The sequence below is a fragment of the Sitophilus oryzae genome, unplaced genomic scaffold (assembly GCF_002938485.1).
Source record: "Sitophilus oryzae breed Bouriz unplaced genomic scaffold, Soryzae_2.0 scaffold_85_pilon_pilon, whole genome shotgun sequence".
Lineage (NCBI taxonomy): Eukaryota > Metazoa > Arthropoda > Insecta > Coleoptera > Curculionidae > Sitophilus > Sitophilus oryzae.
Window position 1 is genome coordinate 1,836,282 of NW_022147483.1, and position 21,575 is coordinate 1,857,856.

Genomic DNA, 21,575 nt, shown 5'->3' on the forward strand with positions numbered 1-21,575 from the left:
GACCTTTCACATGATGTATTACTCGGCCCCTCTTTCCATTTAAGAATTTAGGGGTGGCGCCGCCCCCGTCTAGGGTAAAAGTGATTTTATGATATTTTCTTTTCCCCCTCGAAAACTAAATCGACGTGTCCGAGCGTTTTTCCAAATTTTCATTTTAAACGAGAAAAATTGGGGTGGAAAACTTCCATTGGGCCACCCTGTATATCCTTTTTGGCACATTTCCTTTACGCAATTTTTTAATATCGAATATTCATTAAACAAAGTATCAATATATCTACTTCTTTCAATTCTAAAATTCCTAAAATTTTAATTAATTCGTGGAAAAGGACTATTTTTAAATTCAAGAAATTAATAAACATATATTTTTAATAATACATTTTACAATTTTATTGTTTAATAAAAATGTGATTTTCGTGGGGATGCGGGACTTATGCTGATAATAAACTTCAATGCACCTACACTCTCCTTTTATTGCTCATCTATTCAACAAAATTACGTAAACAGATTTCATTTCTCTCCATCACAGATGGCTGTGACGCCGACGGGTACCACAAGAACAAGGCGAAGCGGGTGCGTACCACTTTCACCGAGGAACAACTCCAAGTACTCCAGGCCAACTTCCAGCTGGACTCGAACCCGGATGGACAAGATCTGGAAAGGATAGCCCAGATCACTGGACTGAGCAAGAGAGTAACGCAGGTATAAACAAGCTTTCTTGTAGTAAAATGTAGAAATTTTACTATAAATTTAAAAAAAAGGGGTCAAGGACGGCTGAGAAATGACAATCGATGATAATTTGGGCGAGGTCAATCTCTATATAGTCTGTCCAACGAGAAGATCTTTGACAGTGATAGATGTGTCTGTCATTTTAATTTCAAAGTAGTTTATTTTATTTTACAAAGAAATAAGTTGGTACAACTGGAACGCATAGCGATATATTTAAAATTTGATTGACAAGATGACAAGTGATTGCTTCGAAATATTGTGAAAAAAGTGTATAAATGATAAAAAAATACATGTAAACTCTGAAGCAAAAAGAGTATAGTTTACTAAAAAACTGTTCTATTTTGATATAGGTCTGGTTTCAAAACTCCAGAGCTCGACAGAAGAAACACATGCATACAGGGAAAGCCAAAAATCAACGTGAGTATTTTATATAAGATCCCAAGAATACCTTCTATCAAAAAAATAAGTAAACATATTGATAGGCATGGTAGAGAACGAAATCTTGAAGTACAGGACCCTTATTTCTGTTCATAATGTTTTTAAATTTATTTATGTAATCTTTATACAGAGATATAGACTTGTATTTGTACGTCTTTGATAATAATTCTATATTATTGTCATCACTAATTTTAAATTTTAAAACCCAGTTTTATAAAAGCTAGTAATATGTCTTTTTTGTGATTTAGTACATTCAAATCGAGAGGAGAATGGATTTGGCAGGCACATAAATCTACATCTCACCTACTCATTCCAACAGCAAAATAAAAACAGCGTGTTCTCACAACCAGGTATGATAATTATATTCTCTTTTAATTATACAGGGTGTACGTTAAATAAGTGCAAGTATTTTAACTGGTCCACACACACCCCATGAGTTTTTTTGGCAAAAAAAAATTTCCTGGAAATTTAAAGACAAATTTAGTGCCACAGATTCTCCTGAATCTTTGTTACAATATACGTAAACTATAATATCAGGTTATTAGTTTTGGATTTTTGTTCTGTTTGTATCCTAAAGACTGATATAAATAAATAAATAAATAAATAAAAGATGTTATCGAGGAGACTTCATAATAAAAAAGAAGAAAGAATTTATTGGGCAAGTCTACAGTAAGATTAGCCATGAAAGATGTATAATATAAAAAAAATATATCTACAGGGCTCGGCAATAGTGCGTCGGGCATCTGTAGCTCCTAGAATAAAAAATAACTTGTACTCTACAATTTCCTGTTTCACAATGTACCGTTTGTGTCCGGGAAGGGTTCATATTTTCATAGTTGTCGATTTTCGAAAGAAATCAGTACATGTATATTATTTCGTATATTTTTCATTTTATTGATTTTATGGAAAGCACTGTTCATTAAAATGTTGTATCCTATGTTATAGGGCTTGTTTTTTCTCTACAATTCCCTATCTCACAATGTACCGTTTGTGTCCGGGAAGGGTTCATAGTTTCATAGTTGTCGATTTTCGAAAGAAATCAGTACATGTATATTATTTCGCATATTTTTCATTTTATTGATTTTATGGAAAGCACTGTTCATTAAAATGTTGTATCCTATGTTATAGGGCTTGTTTCTCTCTACAATTTCCTGTATCACAATGTATCGTTTGTGTCCGGGAAGGGTTCATAGTTTCATAGTTGTCGATTTTCGAAAGAAATCAGTACATGTATATTATTTCGTATATTTTTCATTTTATTGATTTTATGAAAAGCACTGTTCATTAAAATGTTGTATCCTATGTTATAGGGCTTGTTTCTCTCTACAATTTCCTGTCTCATAATGTACCGTTTGTGTCCGGGAAGGGTTCATAGTTTCATAGTTGTCGATTTTCGAAAGAAATCAGTACATGTATATTATTTCGTATATTTTTCATTTTATTGATTTTATGGAAAGCACTGTTCATTAAAATGTTGTATCCTATGTTATAGGGCTTGTTTCTCTCTACAATTTCCTGTCTCACAATGTATCGTTTGTGTCCGCGAAGGGTTCATAGTTTCATAGTTGTCGATTTTCGAAAGAAATCAGTACATGTATATTATTTCGCATATTTTTCATTTTATTGATTTTATGAAAAGCACTGGTTCATTAAAATGTTGTATCCTATGTTATAGGGCTTGTTTCTCTCTACAATTTCCTGTCTCATAATGTACCGTTTGTGTCCGGGAAGGGTTCATAGTTTCATAGTTGTCGATTTTCGAAAGAAATCAGTACATGCATATTATTTCGCATATTTTTCGTTTTATTGATTTTATGGAAAGCACTGTTCATTAAAATGTTGTATCCTATGTTATAGGGCTTGTTTCTCTCTACAATTTCCTGTCTCATAATGTACCGTTTGTGTCCGGGAAGGGTTCATAGTTTCATAGTTGTCGATTTTCGAAAGAAATCAGTACATGTATATTATTTCGCATATTTTTCATTTTATTGATTTTATGAAAAGCACTGGTTCATTAAAATGTTGTATCCTATGTTATAGGGCTTGTTTCTCTCTACAATTTCCTGTCTCACAATGTACCATTTGTGTCCGGGAAGGGATTATAGTTTCATAGTTGTCGATTCTCGAAAGAAATCAGTACATGTATATTATTTCGTATATTTTTCATTTTATTGATTTTATGGAAAGCACTGTTCATTAAAATGTTTTACCCTATGTTATAGGGATACACAGTATTATTATTTATTTGTTTATATTCTTGTTTTCTGTTTCAGATTCTTCGCTAGATGATCTGTCCCAAGAATCATCCATACACTGCATGCAGAGCGAAGTTTAAATCAACATCAACATCGAAAATAAATAAACAAATTAAAAGTTTCTAAATTCGACTAAATATACTGACGAGTGATCGAAAAAAACGGCGTCACAGTAGCCATCTCTGACGAAATTTACATTCAATCATTCTGTACTGAATCTTCAGTTTTTAATAAAAACAAAAACTCTAAAATTGTAATTTTTCTTGTAAGTACATATACGAATAAAGTGTTAAATATGATTTTTTATTATTTATTTTACCGAAATAAGATGTATTTACGTACTATATATTATCTATGTACAGTATGTCTAGCGTGAGAATATATACATCGTTCAAAAATATACTTTTGAATTAAAATGACAGACTCTATTCAGTGTTCTTTCGCTGGACAGGCTATAGATACGAGGGTTGTGTAAAAAGAAATGTAAACGATGAATGTACTTGTACTTATAAACGTTAGAAATATACATATTATGTTAAATTTCAAGTTGTTTATTATTTAAATTATTATTGTTGTAGATATAAGAATAAAATATAATTATAATTAATGCATATGCCTTTTATTTATTATATTAAGGTCTAATTTTATACCTTTCGGTAAAACTTAAGATTTATCCAAAAGTTAAAACTATAATGTTAAACTGAGTTTAACATATCCCTTTGAATTGCAAGTTGTTGATAACAAAACGAGTTCTCCTATTTACTGTTAACTGTTCTAATCAACTCAACCAATATAGTTACGTTTTCAGTTTCTTAACAGTTGTAAAAATTTAATTTCTAACATAAATAATGTTAAAATCTTTAAACTAGACCATCAAATAGATATTCCCTAATACCCCAGCGCATCCGCCATATTCAAAAAGATTTCAGATCGAAAGAAAAAACGAAAACATTTGTTCTAACATAATCTAAGAAAATTCGTATACAATATCTTTCTTAAATTTCTCAAAAAACAATGTAGTTTTCTTTTTAAACATCCCATATATAATAATTAAATTATAAATCAGCTCAAACGGTGACGTTATAGAGCGCAATAATTTGCGCACGCGCATTGGCGCGCAACTCTCGGCCAATTTCCGATATGACCGCCTCGCCATCTCTGTTTTCCTAAAATAGACGCTGCGTCGAACTACGCCCTCACAGGACAGTTTTGGAGTTAACTAGGCGACCAATTATTTCCGAAATTTGATTAGTTTTTCCCGTAATCAGTGAAATTCCAAGTTTAGTGCGAGTTCCAGACCCGTCCCGTGGATTTCCGCGACTTCTAAACCCCGGCAAAGGTAAGAGAAACGGAAAATTCGACGAGCACCGACACGGAATCGTCCATTTTGGTAATATTGATGACAGCGCCATACGTGCTAATTTCACGAAATTTTTGTCGAAATGCCCCCTACAATCCGAAAAGGAAATGCCCAACTTCCAAATTAGAAATAATTCAAATAAATTCATCGGATTTTGCTTGATTTTTGTTAAATAACGAAGCAATAAAGGTAGCATATGGGGTCGATACACGTGCATCTGCTTATTAAAGGCAAAAATGGCGACTGTCGATGCTTGGCCTACAAAACGCAATTTCAAATTTATTTCGCTCGTATTTTGGAGGGAACCCCTTAATTTCTAGTTTAAACCAAATAATTGAATGAAGGTATTAAATTAACACTCATTTTATCTTGGTAAACATCCTTGCCTCATCGAACTTCAACGTTTTTCAGTTTTACTTTAGTTTTCAGGGTAATGTAATTTAATTACAAAAAACCATCAATATGACTACAAATACACAATTCGACGAGACGACAATTAAAATAGAAGACACCTCGGAAAATGTTACCGAGATCCAGTCCTATTTGGCTGGCTTCCAAAAAGAAATCGGCGATAATAACATACAAACAAACTCAGGTAAGCAGTACATTTTAATATTTATTTATAGTAAAATTTAAGGCTTGCATTACTCTCCCTAATTACTGACAAAACTTAAAACTTCATCAGCTTGTTTTGTAGTTAAATAAACATTAAAAAACGACACATCATATACAATTCCCTTTTTAGATACTATATAAAACTTTGGTGATATAGTAGCCAAGTTTGAAGTGATACTCTGTAGAATTCCCTTCTTAAAACAACCGTTTCTTTTGAAACTAACTTCCTTTCCTAGTAAAAACTCAATATCTGTTAAGACATTGTTTAAAGGGACATCCAAAATATCTTTGCTTCGAAAAAAATACACTCTGTACCCTTTTTGGAACTGTGCTTTGCCCAGAATCAGTGCTGGCCACAATTGGTACTTGTATTTTCTGGCAAAAGCTATCTGAAATGGTTTGAAACTGATTTAAACGATTATAAATAGAGTTCTCTAAGCAAAAAACTTACCAGTCTGGAGTGCACACAGTACACTCGTCTTCAGTGCTAGTGATTTCATGTAGCATTTATATCCTGAATAAAAATATCGATTTTAGGAGGTGAGGAAAATGAAAATGAAACAGAGGAAGGTACTTACTTTGTCGATCAAGCCGGTCACTACTATTTTCAAGCCAAGGGAGATGCGCAGCCAGTCATGACGGTTATGTCAGCCTTACCACAACAGGCTGCATCGGATGAAGGGGACGAGTACATTATTAACGCTGACAATGAGGAGAATGAGACCAATGATGACCAAGAAGAGGTAAGTTTTAAGTTTATTTTTCCAATATACGTATATCTACTTGGTTTGTAATCACTAGAATTTTGTGAATGTTGTTTTTATTAGTTTTTTTGACAGATTACCTTTTTGTAGGTGAAACACCTATAAAATTAAATTTTAGTAATAATTATTTTGGTATAATATACCGGGTGTTTCAAATTTTACATCTGTCAGGTAAAACGTTATAGAGGGTGTCCCAAATTTTTTTTTTAATTTTAATTATTTTTTTTTTCACCGAATTTTATTATCGCTATGTTGCTCAATTGCTCCGTGTTCAGCAATGTTGTCCTTTATTATTGTTTGACAATTATCCTAGTGTCAGTCATTATTTTGTATAATATTGTGTTGTTGTTGAATCTTTGTGAGTAATTTTCGTTTTTTGCCTATTTTCATAGTTTTTTTTTAAGAACTAAATTTTCGAGCTTTTGTATTGCATTTCTTGAAAAATTGTGTTGAAAATATGCCCAAGCATTTAAATAGTCGAAGCAAAGAGCTTGTAGCTTCCCTGTTTTTTTTTTAAACTATTTTGAACGAGAACGTGACAATAAAGGTCCTTTATTATTATTATCCTTGACTGTAGCCAGAAAAGTAAGTTTGATTGATAAGCACATTATACCAATTTCAAAGATAGTTTTTATTAAATTCTGTGATTATTAGTTTGTGCATTAATAGCGCCCTCTTACAGTCTATAAAATGAATAACTTTGGAATTTTGACCGTTATTTTTTACCAACATGGCATATATAAAAGCCCTCTATCCAAAAAGTTACTGATATTCTTTAAAATGAGTGCCTGAACGAATCAGATATACTTTCGTGAAATAGGAAAGGAAAATAATAAAACAAGTGACAGTTCTTCCTCTTCTTGCAAAAATCAACGCGAAATGTCATAATTGACAAAAGTAAAATGTCATCAGCCTTTGACGTTTCTATATCAGACCAATGCCGTCTCTAATAGAACAGCCCTGGAGCGAGATTTATGACGTCACGCTAGTTAGATACCACGGATTAATAAATATCGTCCTATTGCTGCCAAAAGTCACTAACTAACATTTTTCCGAACAACCAAATTCAAACACTAACTTGTTTTGAAGCGGAGAATCGATTGCAAAAGTCATTAACTACGATTTCTGGCTATTTATGTTTTATTTTAATACCGAATAGTTACTAACTATAACATCTTTATGCAATGCAATTCATTTTTAGACGCATTTTTCTCGGAAGTAATAAAAAGTAAGTTAGTGACTTTTGGCAGCAATGGGACGATATGTTGTAGAATACACGGAAAACATAATTATTCCTCGTATTTTTGGTTTGTATTTTAAAAATGATATAGTTTACATGAATTATACATAATATACAGTTAATAGAGAGCAACGGTATACGGTCGAGTCGGACGCTGCTGCCACGTATACGTAGACGTAAAGCATCTTTTACGTGTATAAAAAATAAAAAATATAAGAAATGCGCATGCGTCCGTAAACGTTTCCGTGTTTGTAGGCCGACTCGACCGTATGCCGTTGTTCTCTAATAAATACAATATATATACCTATTTATAGTAATAAATACTTTGGCAAATAGACTATGAACCATACAAATGCATCAAATGTTTTACAATATACAAATAATGAATAGGTACATATGATAATGGGTAAAATGTAAAATATATTTTAAATATTGGGGTTTGAAAATCGATCTAATTTAACAAAAACATTCAATATCTACTAATAGTGATGTATTATTAATTTGCGTTCACAAAATTTATATGTATATTTTGTAAGCATCAATGTTCGAAAAATTATATTTGCAAATAATACAAAAAGGCGTCAGCGATGGCTATGAAATGAAGATCGCTGTCATTTTATATGTAAAATTATTCTAAAATTTTTGATTTTCTTGGGATTTAGGTTCGGGAAAAACCCTGATTAAGTTTTCATTTGGTTTTTCATTTTTTTTTTGATTTAAAAAAACGTTATAGCTAACGTTTATAGCCTTCATCAGTGTTGTATCATATGAAAAAAATAGTGTCGAATATAATCCAAAAAATTACATATACGAGGAATAATTATATTTTCCATGTATTCTACAACATAATTAATCCGTAGTATCTAACTAGCGTGACGTCAGAAATCTCGCGCCGAGGCTGTTCTATTAGAGACGGCATTGCAGCAGCATGGCCCGCAAGTTGCTAACCTAATAAAATTAACACTAGAAAAGCCCGCGGGAACTGTCAAATTCAAAGTTATTCGTTTCACAAACTATATTTGTTATTACCACTTAATGGCGTTGTAAGATGTACATCAATAAATAAATAACCCATAATAACGCTTATAATAATCTTCATAATGGACTAGTTTTTGCCAATATGTAATAAGTAAAATAAGCTATAAAACAAATAAATCAATTAATCACTAAAATATTAGTTATTAAATTAAAAATAAAACGTAAAAATCTTTAAAATATGATATAATAAATATATAAGATTCATCTCGTAAATCCATCACAATCTGGCAGCGCTGTCGCCATCGTTTGTCACTCAAAGTTGGTGACGTGCATCGGAAATTGTTTTGCGATTACCATACATATGGATATTTTTGGAGAATGTTTTTTTTTCACTGACACTACTTATTTTTCTTCCATATTATAATTTTTTCCCTACAAACATATTTTTTTTTCTTATAGCGTGGACCTAGCAACGAAAATCAAATTTTAATAAACTCAGGCAACGCTTTCCAAAGAGTGACTGTAGTTCCTGCCGATAACAATTCTGGCGAACTCAGTTACGTTCTCATCGTTCAAGATCCTGATTTGAAAGACAATGATAATGATGAGGATGAGGATGATCAGGATATGGCAGGTATAATATTTTACAATTTGAGTCTCGAATTTCGGACACCCTGTAAATACTAACAATTTTTTTTTGTAATTTTTAGTTTACGATTTTGACGATCAAGATGGCAGCGTTCAAATGGACTCAGACGCCGAGGACGACAAATCAAAAATCGTCAAAGTGTTCCCGAGAAAATCACAGAGCGTGTCACAAGCTCACATGTGTAACTACTGTAATTATACCAGTTCCAAAAGGTACTCACACTCTTATACAACAAATTTGAACACATATTAACACCATGTACTTATTGAAGTAAACCTTCTTTAAGCCTAGTTCAAGCACTTGCGAATTGCGAAATGCGTTCTGTTTGCCTTGCAATTGGTCACTTTCAAGGTCTTACTTGAAGGCGTCTAATCAGAACGCATTTCGTAATTCGTAAATCGTAATTCGCAAGTGCATGAACTAGGCTTTACGCGCATTGGGAGTAAAAATTCAAAACCGTGACACACGTCTAAAATAAGCTTGTAGCAACACTGGGTAACGATCTGTGCCATACGCGGCTAAGAAAATCACTATAAAAAACTTGATTTTTAGATTTTTTTTTTAGAATTTAGAATGAGTGGGAGGGGGGTTAATCACTTCGACCTTACAGATCCATTGTGTCCCCCTTTCTTGAATCATAACTCATCATACAGTCCCAGGGCTTTGATAAAAGCCAGTATCTGGGACGGTTTTATAGAGGGTAGTTCTCCATCTCCAATATCAGTCGTACCAAAATTCATGGCACGAATGGTTGTCGTCTCGGCGCACTCAGTGATGAGGTGTACTGGTGTTTCCCCATCTTCCCCACAGAATCTGCATTCGCCGTTTCTTCTTAGTTTCAATCTACTGAGGTGTTCATTGAGGAGACAGTGTCCTGTTAAAAACCCCGTGACAATCCGAAGATTGTTCTTACTCAGACCCAGGAAGATCTGTGATTTTTCTTGATCATAAGCCCTCAGAAACTTCTTCGAGTGTCTTAGACCATTGCAAGATTTCCATTCCAGGTTGCGGATGGAATCTTCCAAGTTCTTGAGTTCCGCCTTGAGTTGGTTACCACTTGGAAAGCAGAACGGTTCTGGTCCAGTTAGTGGAGTGTTCGCTCCTTTCCTAGCTAGATTATTTGCTTTTTCATTGCCTACTATCCCTTGGTGAGCAGGCACCCAGTGTAGGAGGACTTTGTTTTCTTTGCCTAATTTATTCAGCTTCTCTATGCATTCTTTGACCAATTTCGAATTGATTTATACTGAGTTGATCGCCTTTAACGCTGCTTGACTATCAGACAAGATGGCTATTTCTTGTTTCCGATAGTTCCTATCTAAGATAAGTTGTACGCATCTCTCGATAGCGTAGATTTCTGCCTGTTGGATACTAGGGTAAGTGCCCATTGGTTCGGAGTAATTAGCTCTCGGCCCAAACACTCCGATCCCTGTTCCCGTATTGGTTTTGGAAGCATCAGAATACCAAGTTATGGTATGGTCTTTTAACTGCTGGGCAAGCGTTTCGCTCTTCCAATCCTTCTTATTGCTCAATACTACATTGACATGTTTGTCAAAGTTGTACGTTCTTGGCATATCGTCCACTGAGAGTTGCAGAAGTGGTATTTCCTTTTTGAGGGTGTTCCAAGCCCCTGATCTGACAATTCTCCCAGTACTAATTCCGTTAGTGACCATTCTAATCATTGTCGCATTGGCATATCTACCAATGACAATGTGCAGTGGTGTTAGATCTAGAATGACCTCCATTGCTGCTGTTGGACAGGTTCTCGTGGCTGCTGTGATGCAAACACATGCTAGTCTCTGGACTTTGCATAGGTTTAGCCTTGCCGTCCGTTGCTAAAAAACTTGATGCTGTACCGAGTGTCCCACTAAGAGTAGCTCTCGGCTGTATCTCGGAAAGTATTAGCCGTAGGGTTTACGGAAAAAAATATTTATAACTAAAGGGGCTATGAGAAATTGCTGGAAATTATTTTCAAGTTTGTAGAATGACCGCTAGGGGGCGCAACTGCAACAAAAAATATGAAAATGGAGTTTTTACACAATTTTGCCTAGATAAGGAGTACTATAAGTAATAGCTTCATAATCTTCGGTAAATTTTGAATATTTTTTGTTAGAGCCATTTTCCCCTATCTACCAAAATAAATTGGTGGGGGAAGGTTAGATCTGTTTTTATTTAAATATTAATAACTCTGGACTGGATGATCGGAATCCAACAAGCGAAGGGCTCGTTTAAAAGAGCGTTTCTTACTCTATATTGTACCATATAAACAATAATAATAAGCTTTTGAACGTAGACGCTAGGGGGCGTTGTCTTACAATTTAACAAACATTCCACGTTTTTTCAAAAAAATTAAATACAATAGTATATGTAATTTTAGCTGATGGTAAAGACTAGTAAAAGCTTAAAAAGTCAGCGAAAACCGCATCTTGATATCTTCTTTCAAACCGAAGATATTAGCAAAATTATAATAAATACCAAAAAATAAGCCCTTAATTACCTTATTTTTACAACACGGTATCAGTAGCCCTCTTGATTATGCCCATTCTAACCTAAAAATAAGATAGAAACAGTTAGTTTATTTTAAAATCGACGATATACCAGAATACCATAATACCAAAGGTATTAATATCTAATAATTAAGATACCGTATGATCGAATAAAAACGGCGTCAGCGATGGCTATGAAATGAAGATCGATGACATTTCCCATATAATTTTACATATAAAATGACAGCGATCTTCATTTCATAGCCATCGCTGACGCCGTTTTTATTCGATCATACGGTATTAATAACAGTGAACAAGAAACGATGATTCAGTGAAGTCATGGTAGGCTTTGGAAAAAAGTTGCTTTTGACGTAATAGTATAAACGTCAAATTGATATTAGATCAACATTTTGATAGTCTTATCAGCGTTTTTTATCTTTTAATTGCCTTTTCAAAATGCTAACAACTTCAACTATTTCAAATAATAAAGGCATTTTAAAAAAGCAATTAAAAGATAAAAAACGCTGATAATACTATCAAAATGTTGATCTAATAGCAATTCGACGTTTATACTATTACGACAAAAGCAACCTTTTTCCAAAGCCTACTATGGCTTCACTAAATCATCGTTTCTTGTTCACTGTTATTAATATCTTAATTATTAGATATTAATACATCTGGTATTATGGTATTTCGTCGATTTTAAAATAAACTAACTGTTTCTATCTTATTTTTTTGTTAGAATAGCCATAATTAAGAGGGCTACTGATACCGTGTTGTAAAAATAATTACCTTATTTTTACATATAAGACAATTTGGTTATGTAAAATTTAGAGTAACAATTTTGATTATGCAAAAGAAATACTGGTGGCCTAACGATTAACATTAATTTAAAAATAAATCCCCAACATGGATAATGAACAAAACATTTAAACAGAATAGATTTTGTTAAACCAAGTTGTTTTTTTATAGGTACCTGTTATCCAGGCATATGAAATCCCATTCAGAAGAACGGCCTCACAAGTGCAGCGTATGTGAACGGGGTTTTAAAACCCTGGCTTCCCTGCAAAATCACGTGAACACTCACACAGGAACCAAACCGCACGCTTGCTCCTATTGCGAGGCCGCGTTCACTACATCAGGTAAGTGAAAGAAAAAAATACTGTGCTAAAAATTATTTTCTGTGAAAGCGTTTCGAAATTGACAGTTTTTGACATTCTTTTAGGCACTAGTAACTAAAAGTGACACTTGTTTAGGCACTAGTGCCTAAAAGTATTAGAAAATATTTATTTATTATAAATTTTCAGTAATCGTAAACACTCTTGGAAAATGAGTTTTTGTATTCGGAATCTTCACACTAATAAATGACTGACAATCTTTAATGGCATATACGGTCAAAAACGTGATTTCTTCTCTCCTACATGCTCCAAATACTCCAACGATTAAGACAACTTTAGCTAACAGGAATTCTTTGTGTTTTTGCACACCTGCAGAAAATCCAAAGAAATAATATACAGACTGAATCAAAGGAAACTTAAATCTAGTCCCTTTTTTATCAAGGGTCGATTCTAGTAAAAATTTGAAACATTTTTATATGACATACTCTATTTAGGGTTGGTATGATACCTATTATTATACCTTCGAGTTTCGATGTTAAAAAATAAAAAAATCATTTGAAGTTTTTCTACAACCACTTGTTTTTTTTATTAAATTATTTTTTTTAGTTGTATTGTAGTCATGTACAAGGAGGACAACTGTATTTCAAATATTATATTTAATTTAACGTTTTTCAAACATGGTCCATTAGACTATATTTCTACTAGGTACATTATTTTTAAAAATATTAAGAGTAAAAGTAACTTAAACATTCATAAAAATAGAAGTATTTACTGTTGTAGATTCTCAGTAACAATAAAAAAGAGGAATTTATATTTTAAACATTGAAATAACTGGAAGCTAAACTTTCTACCTGCTTATATTTAGAGCCAGTGTCTGACGACCTTTTTTTCCGATGGCCCTAATATGTTTACTTCTAAAGTCGATAAGAACCATCAGTAGAAGTCCATATCAGTAGAAAAAAGAAACAGAATATCTCCCTTTTTGTCGGTCGCGCGTACACAATGCTTTTTGTTCGGCCTGTTTGTTCTGCTAGTTCGTGCGCGCTCGGTTCGTTCGTTCGTTCTAAAATGCCTAAGTCTGGACGCACTTTTAGGAACAATACTATTTTTGTCCTTTATTGATATAATGCTGAAAATTTCACGAGTTACATGTCTCACTCTACACATTAAATTACATAGACGTAGGATGTAGAATATTCTGTTATGAAACGACTGATGGAATAGCAGGCATCGCGGATTTGAAAAACATGGAAATAACGATGTTATCGTTTAGTCCGGGTTGGAGATTTTACTTAGTCCATTTACCACACCAGTATTTATTAACGAAAAATTCAAGAATATTTTAAATGCATTACTTAATATTAGAACATTTAATAAGCTCATAAATGGCAACTTCGCTTTTTAGTTAACTCGGATATTTTAACATTTCTGAAACTTAATTCTTTCTGAAACAATATTTTCTAATTGGTAAAACGTAAAAAATCGTTCGATCTGACAAGTCTGTTGAAACTGGTCGTTCATCTGGCCGCAGCTATAAACGCAATATATCCGGCCAGCCGACGGCCAGGTCGTTGCGACCTGGTCGTCAGTGAGTTCGAGCCCTTAGATTCGTATTGATTATATCAAAATGTCCACTAGGTGAATTGGTGCGTCACGTGAGATACCGTCACACTCACGAGAAGCCTCACAAGTGTTCGGACTGTGACTACGCCAGCGTAGAGCTGTCAAAGTTGAAACGTCACATCCGGTGTCACACTGGCGAAAGACCATACCAATGCCCGCACTGTACCTACGCCAGTCCCGACACGTTTAAACTGAAGAGGCATCTGAGGATTCATACAGGGGAGAAACCTTACGTTTGTGACATTTGCAGTAATAGGTTTACTCAGAGTAACAGTTTGAAGGCTCACAAGCTCACACATAACAGTAAGTTGTTATATAGTTTATATTTGCTGAGTATATTAAGAAAAGAATCATACTACGTAACTTTATATGTATTTTGAAAAATTTGATCTCCTTTACACTTTTTAATCCCTCCTGTGTATGGGACAATATGCCTACTTTATATTTTTTTAAGAATTTTTAATATTAATTATTTTTTGTAAGTGAGTAAACTTATATCACATGATTACTTAACTATTTATATGGTATTGTATGGACGTCATCTGTCTTTTTTTGACATCATCTGTCGAATTCTGCCCTTAAACTATACCGGGTGCGTCTCAAAGGTTGTATTTTTTTCAGATTAAAAAGCTAGATTTGGTATGTTAGTATATGACATAAATTAGGATTGATTGACGTATTCAATTGTTTTTGGTTACTTCCTGTTTCACCGGAAATGACTACAACTTTTGATTTTTAAATGACACCCTCGGAATTTTTTTACTTTATTCGATAGAAAATGGCACTCTAAATAGAATGGCATATCATATGTCAACTTTTGACATTTTCGCATTGTATTCGCAATTGTAACATGCGGTTCGTAATGACAATTTGACTCGAAATACCAAGTGTGTGGTACCAAATTATTCGTAAAAAAATGCTTTTTTTAAACATGCTAATGAGCCACCATTGTTCCATTTGAAAAAAATGAGATATGATTAAAAATACGATTTGGACATCTTTTAACCGGCCAGGACAAGACACTAAAAACATTAGACGATTAAATCTATTTTTCCAAGGCTCCTTGATTAAAAATAAGTATTTTTAAACCCTAGATTGAAATTTAAAATACGTTTTTTTAAGCAAAAATGACAAAAGTTGACATATGATATGTCATTCTATTCAGAGTGTCATTTTCGGTGAAACAGGGAGTGACCAAAAACAATTGAATACGTCAATCAATCCTAATTTATGTCATATACTAACATACTAAATCTCGTTTTTTTTTTTCTGACAAAATAAAGTTATAGGGATGAGCCACTTTTAAGACGCACCCACGAATTTTTTTATACAGTGTCTGTAATATAACATTTTTATATGGTACTAAATGCGTTATTTTATATTTTTAGTCGGTGACAAACCAATATTTCAATGCGCCCTCTGTCCGACAACTTGTGGCAGAAAAACCGACTTAAGAATTCACGTTCAGAAGCTACATACATCGGATAAACCACTAAAATGCAGAAGATGTGGCAAATCCTTTCCAGACAGATACAGCTACAAGGTACGTACTTTTTTAATTTAAAATGTAACGTTTGTATTAAGAAAATTTGATATTGTTGATTGGGACATTTGAACTACTTTTTGATCTAAGTGTTTTAAGTATTTTTATTTTTTTCCTCAGTGGTTTAACACTTATTTTCAACAAATATAGCACTGTTTTTTAATTAATGATGTATATTTATTTCTTTTTTTCATGGCAACTGTTAAAAGTGCCTTATATCTATCAAAAATAGGAGATAAAATAGTACTTTAACCCCAAGGGTAGATTAAATGATACAACAGCGAGGATAGGTTGAAAACTTTATTTCTTCTCGCACGTTTTTTAATTGCTTCCATTTTTGAAAATTTTTGTATTCCTTTTCATAAGTTATTCGGGATTGAAATGGAAGTAGTGTGGATATGGCGTTTGTCGCCTCAGCCTGAATATCTGTTGGTAATTTACTTATTTCGTTTTGAGCCATTTCTGGCTTCAATTCAATCAGCAATCGACACGAAAGAGAATTAAAAAAATATTGACTCAAAACTGACAACTAAAGAGACAGCTTTATTTATTTGTGAAATTACATAGAAACCAACGCCAAACCAGCACAATATTTTTCTACTCGTAATAAATTCCTTGAAATAATAATTTCGGAATATTTTTTAAAACGTAACTCGCTATGGAAAAAAATATTGTTTTATACCCGACGATAAAATTGCATTATCGTCTTGTATAAAAAATAACTATTTTTGTTTTTCAGCTACACAATAAATCTCACGAAGGCGAAAAATGCTTTAAGTGTGACCTGTGTCCCTACGCTTCCACATCGGCCAGGCATCTAGAATCACACATGCTGATTCACACGGATCAAAAACCATACGAATGTGATTTGTGTGATCATTCCTTTAGGTAACATTGCTCTCAATTTTTTATTTCTTCGGTTTTTAATTATGTATTTTTTACAGACAAAAACAATTATTGAGGAGACATCAAAATCTATATCACAACCCTGAATATATTCCACCAAAGCCTAGAGATAAAACTCACGAGTGTCCCGAGTGTTCGCGAACGTTCACTCACAAAGGTTTGTTCAATTTTTGATTTTTCTTACCATATAATCGAAATAAAACGGTGTCATAGTAGCTTTTTAAGGCCGATTTTCATGAGAATCAATTTTTTTGTGTTTTTTTTTAAGGAAATTTACTTAGGCATATGGCAGCTCACGATCCTGATCCACAGATTCAACAGAAACAACTGGAATTGAAGTTGGGCAGACAGAAAAAGATTCAGATGATTGATGGTCAACAGGTGAGTCGAAGTTTGATGATGACATTGAAATTTTGTTTTTTGAACACCCTCTATAATTCTGATGGTATTCTTCGCAGGTCGAAGTGATAAGCCCTGGTTTAGCATCGGACGAAGAAGAAGAGATCGACATGATGGCCGTAGAAGGTTCAGATGGACAACAATACGTAGTTTTAGAGGTTATACAACTAGCAGAGGGTGAAGAACAAGCGATGGTAGTGGGTTCGGAAAACAGCGACGGTATCGTTGGTATGGATGGCGTGATGCAAGATGGAGGTATAGAGAAACCTTCAAAAAAATTGGTTGTTTTATTTTTTAATATGTAATTTTGGTTTTTACAGAGTTGGACGATGATGTCATCAAGGCTTTGCAATCGGCCAGGCGGATAAACAAAGCCAGTGTAGAAGAAGAAGAAGATGATGATGATGATGAAGACAAGAAACCCGATATCGCCACCACTGAGGCCGACATGCAGAACTGTTTCGGATTTGACGTAAGTTATCTTCTGTCTGTCAAATTTACTGTTTTTCTTTATTTTTTGTATCTCTGACCCTATAAAGCTTGATTCTCATGTATAGGGCTTGTTTCTCTCTACAATTTCCTGTCTCACAATGTACCGTTTGTGTCCGGGAAGGGTTCATAGTTTCGTAGTTGTCGATTTTCGAAAGAAATCAGTACATGTATATTATTTCGTATATTTTTCATTTTATCGATTATATGGAAAGCGCTGTTCATTAAAATGTTGTATCTTATGTTATAGGGCTTGTTTCTCTCTCATACTTCTGTCTCACAATGTACCGTTTGTGTCCGAAGGGGTTCATAGTTTCATAGTTGTCGATTTCGGAAAGAAATCAGTACATGGTTATTATTTGTATATTTTTCATTTTATTGATTTTATGGAGCACTGCTCATTAAAATGTTGTATCCTATGTTGTAGCTTGTTTCTCTACAATTTCCTGTCTCACAATGTACCGTTTAGTCCGAAGGGTCTATGAAGCCAGAAGTTGTCGATTTTCGAAAGAAATCAGTACATGGTATTATTTCGTATATTTTTCATTTTATTGATTTTATGGAAAGCACTGCTCATTAAAATGTTGTACCTATGTTATAGGGTTTGTTTCTTCTGATAATTCCTGTTCAACAAAATGTTTGTGTCCGAAGGGTTCATAGTTTCATAGTTGTCGATTTTCGAAAGAAATCAGTACATGTATATTATTTCGTATATTTTTCATTTTATTGATTTTATGGAAAGCACTGCTCATTAAAATGTTGTATCCTATGTTATAGGGCTTGTTTCTCTCTACAATTTCCTGTCTCACAATGTACCGTTTGTGTCCGGGAAGGGTTCATAGTTTCGTAGTTGTCGATTTTCGAAAGAAATCAGTACATGTATATTATTTCGTATATTTTTCATTTTATTGATTTTATGGAAAGCACTGCTCATTAAAATGTTGTATCCTATGTTATAGGGCTTGTTTCTCTCTACAATTTCCTTCATAGTTTCATAGTTGTCGATTTTCGAAAGAAATCAGTACATGTATATTATTTCGTATATGTAATTACATATTTTTTTGCATTTTTGCTTTTACATATTTAGTATTTGTCATAGAATTTAGATACGTCAATTTGACTTATCTGCTTCAGTAGCGTATCAGATGTTTGTGTTAATAAATAATTATTATAACTTATCTATTTTTATTAGAATTATATATTTTTATAACAATTTTATTAACTACCAACATTTATTGACAACGTAAAATAAAACAACAAATTATTGAGTCTACCCTACATCATATTTTTACACGTTTTCAATAAATTAAGACCGGCACTGATAAACCGAAATTTAAGTCAGCCATTATAGGACATATGTTGATATGCTCCTTAATATTTTTACTCAAAGATCGTCCGAAAGCCGAAAATTGTTAAAACGGTGGTATATTTATTGCAGGAAGAAGAGGAAGACGACCAAAGAGAGACCCTAACCCTACTTTCAAACATGGACTGAGCTAGGAACTCGGCCTACCCTAAGAAATACGTAAAAAAAAAGTTGTCCTAAAATTTCGTTACTCTAGTTCAATCTTCAGTACAAATGACGGTTTTATATGAATCACAAGTATGACGAAATGTCAAAAAACGGCTGGGTTTCGTACCACTGTTGCCAGATTTCTACACTGCGGGTTGGAACCTTTGGTGTTACTTGAAAATTACAAAGTTTAAGCGTAATACACTAAAAACACTGGAAGGAATTGGACTATTATTTCTGTTCATATTGTCTTTACGTTTATTTTTAAAGGAAATTAACAAAAATTAGGAAATCTAATATTTTATGTAGAATTAATTGGCATGTGTCAAGTGTCAGCTGTCATAGAAGCCATATTAAGAGTAATACCATTTAAATATGTGTTAATTGGGGTTATATGACAAGATATCGAAAGTGTCATAGAGAAAAGTTGTTCAGAATTCGATTTCACAAATGTGTGACAATTTTCGTAAATATACAGGGACTTTCAAAACTATGATATGTTTTGAAAACCCCTGTTAATTTTTTGAAAACATTTTTCTTTGACACTTTTACGATATCTTGTCATCTAACCTCACTTTTTACAAGTTTTAACGGTACCGTTGTAAGTTGGCGCCATCCATGACAGTTGTAACATGACATATGTCAATTTTATTTTTGTTATCGGGCATATTGAACTGATTTAACATTAATTCTGTTTCAATAATTCAAAATACAGGGTAAAAAATGTGTTTTTTGTGTAATGTGGTTAAAATACGCAATTTTCTGTTAGATTTCTGTTTGAAAACAGTTTACTTTTAGTTTTAATCTTGAATTAGGGTCGATTGTGATATAGACGGATTAAAAGAACTGTCTTTATTGTTGTATGTATAAAAAAAACAGTTTATAATTGTACATATAATTTATATCTAGTTTTAGATAACTTTGAGGTGTTTAACTTCGGTGATGTTGTATTTTTCCTGTATATACTTTACAGAGATTTGATTGCTTTATTGTTTTTTTTATTTAGTCTTCTTATTTTTTCAAATAATTGTAAATAAAGGAACTGTAATATATTTCGACACATGTTGTGTACAAATCCGATGCTGGCGATCCCAATTATCGTTCTAAGAACGGTATAAAATTTCTGTGTTGGAACAAACCTATTATCAGAAAAAAATCTAGAAATATACAGGGTGGTCCGAACTGTATTCCGGAAACTTCGGCAACATATTCTGCAGATAAAAATAAGTAAAAAAAGTTCGTATAAATATATGTCCTAAAATGCTTAGTTTCGGAGATACAGGGTGTAGAAGTTTCATTTTTATTTCGATTTTTTCGAAATAATTTCTGAAGTAACGTAAATATTTGGATGAAAATTGGTGCCTGGGAGTAAATTTATTTATTAATTTATCATAAATTTTTCTGCAAAAAAAATAATGATAAAACAGTTTCTGTTGAAAGTTTGGCACAAAAACTTTTAAATTTATGATGTCAGTCTAATAACTATTTAGTCAACATGTTTAATTTATGTCAATGATGACAGGTATTGATAATTTCGATTTCAAATATCTCGAAAACCAATACTCGTAGCGATTTTTACAAAAAGACATTTTTTACGTAAAAAACGTCGTAAATGTATATTTTTTTACTCGGTCGTTTTATACAGATACGGACGAAAAGTTATTACTCTCCAAACCAGATAAAAAATATGTAGGTGGCGCCCTCTACTAGTAGAAGTCATATTAACATAAAAATCAAATTTCTCATGTCAAAAAACTCCCAGACACCAATTTTAATGCAAATATTGACGTTACTGCAGAAATTATTTGGAAAAATTGAAATAAAAATGAAACTTCTACACCCTGTATCTCCGAAACTAAACATTTTAGGACATACATTTATACGAACTTTTTTACTTATTTTTATCTGCAGAATATGCTGCCGAAGTTTCCGGAATACAGTCCAGACCACCCTGTATACTCGAAAAAACTTTTTTAGCTTCATCCTTTGGTGACATTAAAAATCACCTAAGACGATTCGTTTTTCTGGGACCACCTGATCAACTTTTATTTAAAATATTAGAGAAAAATACATCAAGTTTTGATTCACCCCGTATATGCCGTGCAATACAGGGTCCGGCAATAGTGCGTCGGGCATCTGTAGCTCCTAGAATAAAAAACTTGAGAATTTTGTTTAAGTGCAGATCTCAAGTATGTTCTAGGATGTATTCCAGGAAAATATTTTAACTTCTATAGGGTGGCTCAAAAAAGTGTGAGTGGATCGGGATGAACTTTTTTAAATGGAACACCCTGTATATTATTGCATTTTTGGCTTCTTTTCAGGTCACTTTACATAATCCTATGATATGAGTAAATATATTTCGACAGTTTTAGAGATATTAATAAATAAATAAAAAAATATATATATTTTTCAGATTTTCTTAAAAAAAATTATTAAAAATACAAGAACTGTCCTGAAATCAAAACTATATTAGATA

The 21,575-nt window shown here is 33.0% G+C and overlaps 2 protein-coding genes and 1 long non-coding RNA gene across 7 annotated transcripts in view; 2 read left to right on the top strand and 1 right to left on the bottom strand.

Annotated features, from left to right (window-relative positions):
- The window catches only part of LOC115890208 (LIM/homeobox protein Awh), a 72,941-nt gene extending 69,223 nt beyond the window's left edge, over positions 1 to 3,718 (top strand). For both annotated transcript variants that reach the window (XM_030910370.1, XM_030910371.1), the window contains exons 4-7: positions 527 to 699; positions 1,077 to 1,143; positions 1,413 to 1,514; positions 3,438 to 3,718. In XM_030910370.1, the coding sequence (XP_030766230.1) occupies positions 527 to 699; positions 1,077 to 1,143; positions 1,413 to 1,514; positions 3,438 to 3,499 (404 nt within the window). In that variant the 3' untranslated portion in view covers positions 3,500 to 3,718. The remainder of the gene's footprint in view (positions 1 to 526; positions 700 to 1,076; positions 1,144 to 1,412; positions 1,515 to 3,437) is intronic.
- An 858-nt stretch (positions 3,719 to 4,576) lies between these two features.
- LOC115890087 (transcriptional repressor CTCF) lies at positions 4,577 to 20,088 on the top strand. Of its 4 annotated transcripts, none has more exons than XM_030910219.1 (14): positions 4,577 to 4,758; positions 5,202 to 5,374; positions 5,932 to 6,137; positions 8,836 to 9,010; positions 9,087 to 9,237; positions 12,481 to 12,650; positions 14,265 to 14,552; positions 15,638 to 15,792; positions 16,532 to 16,680; positions 16,737 to 16,855; positions 16,967 to 17,079; positions 17,157 to 17,352; positions 17,418 to 17,569; positions 19,025 to 20,088. In XM_030910219.1, the coding sequence occupies exons 2-14, from the start codon at positions 5,242 to 5,244 to the stop codon at positions 19,079 to 19,081; spliced, it is 2,064 nt and encodes a 687-aa protein (XP_030766079.1). In that variant the 5' UTR covers positions 4,577 to 4,758; positions 5,202 to 5,241; the 3' UTR covers positions 19,082 to 20,088. The 4 variants fall into 4 exon arrangements, with proteins under 4 accessions (XP_030766079.1, XP_030766081.1, XP_030766080.1 ...); XM_030910221.1 differs by having other exon boundaries at positions 5,209 to 5,374; XM_030910220.1 differs by lacking the exon at positions 4,577 to 4,758 and adding an exon at positions 4,849 to 5,123.
- Positions 5,371 to 6,242, bottom strand: LOC115890088. The gene is made up of 3 exons (XR_004051560.1): positions 5,973 to 6,242; positions 5,846 to 5,908; positions 5,371 to 5,799 (listed from the first exon to the last, which is right to left on the bottom strand). It is a non-coding gene; the product is annotated as an uncharacterized LOC115890088 (long non-coding RNA).
- Positions 20,089 to 21,575: the final 1,487 nt, after the last annotated feature.

What these genes read in the sequence shown, in the direction of transcription:
- LOC115890087 (XM_030910219.1), top strand. Translation starts at nt 5,242, where the DNA reads ATGACTACAAATACACAATTCGACGAGACGACAATTAAAATAGAAGAC. An exon ending in GGATGATCAGGATATGGCAG is followed by an intron (nt 9,011 to 9,086) that starts GTATAATATTTT and finishes TGTAATTTTTAG; the next exon opens with TTTACGATTTTGACGATCAA. An exon ending in TGGCGTGATGCAAGATGGAG is followed by an intron (nt 17,353 to 17,417) that starts GTATAGAGAAAC and finishes TGGTTTTTACAG; the next exon opens with AGTTGGACGATGATGTCATC.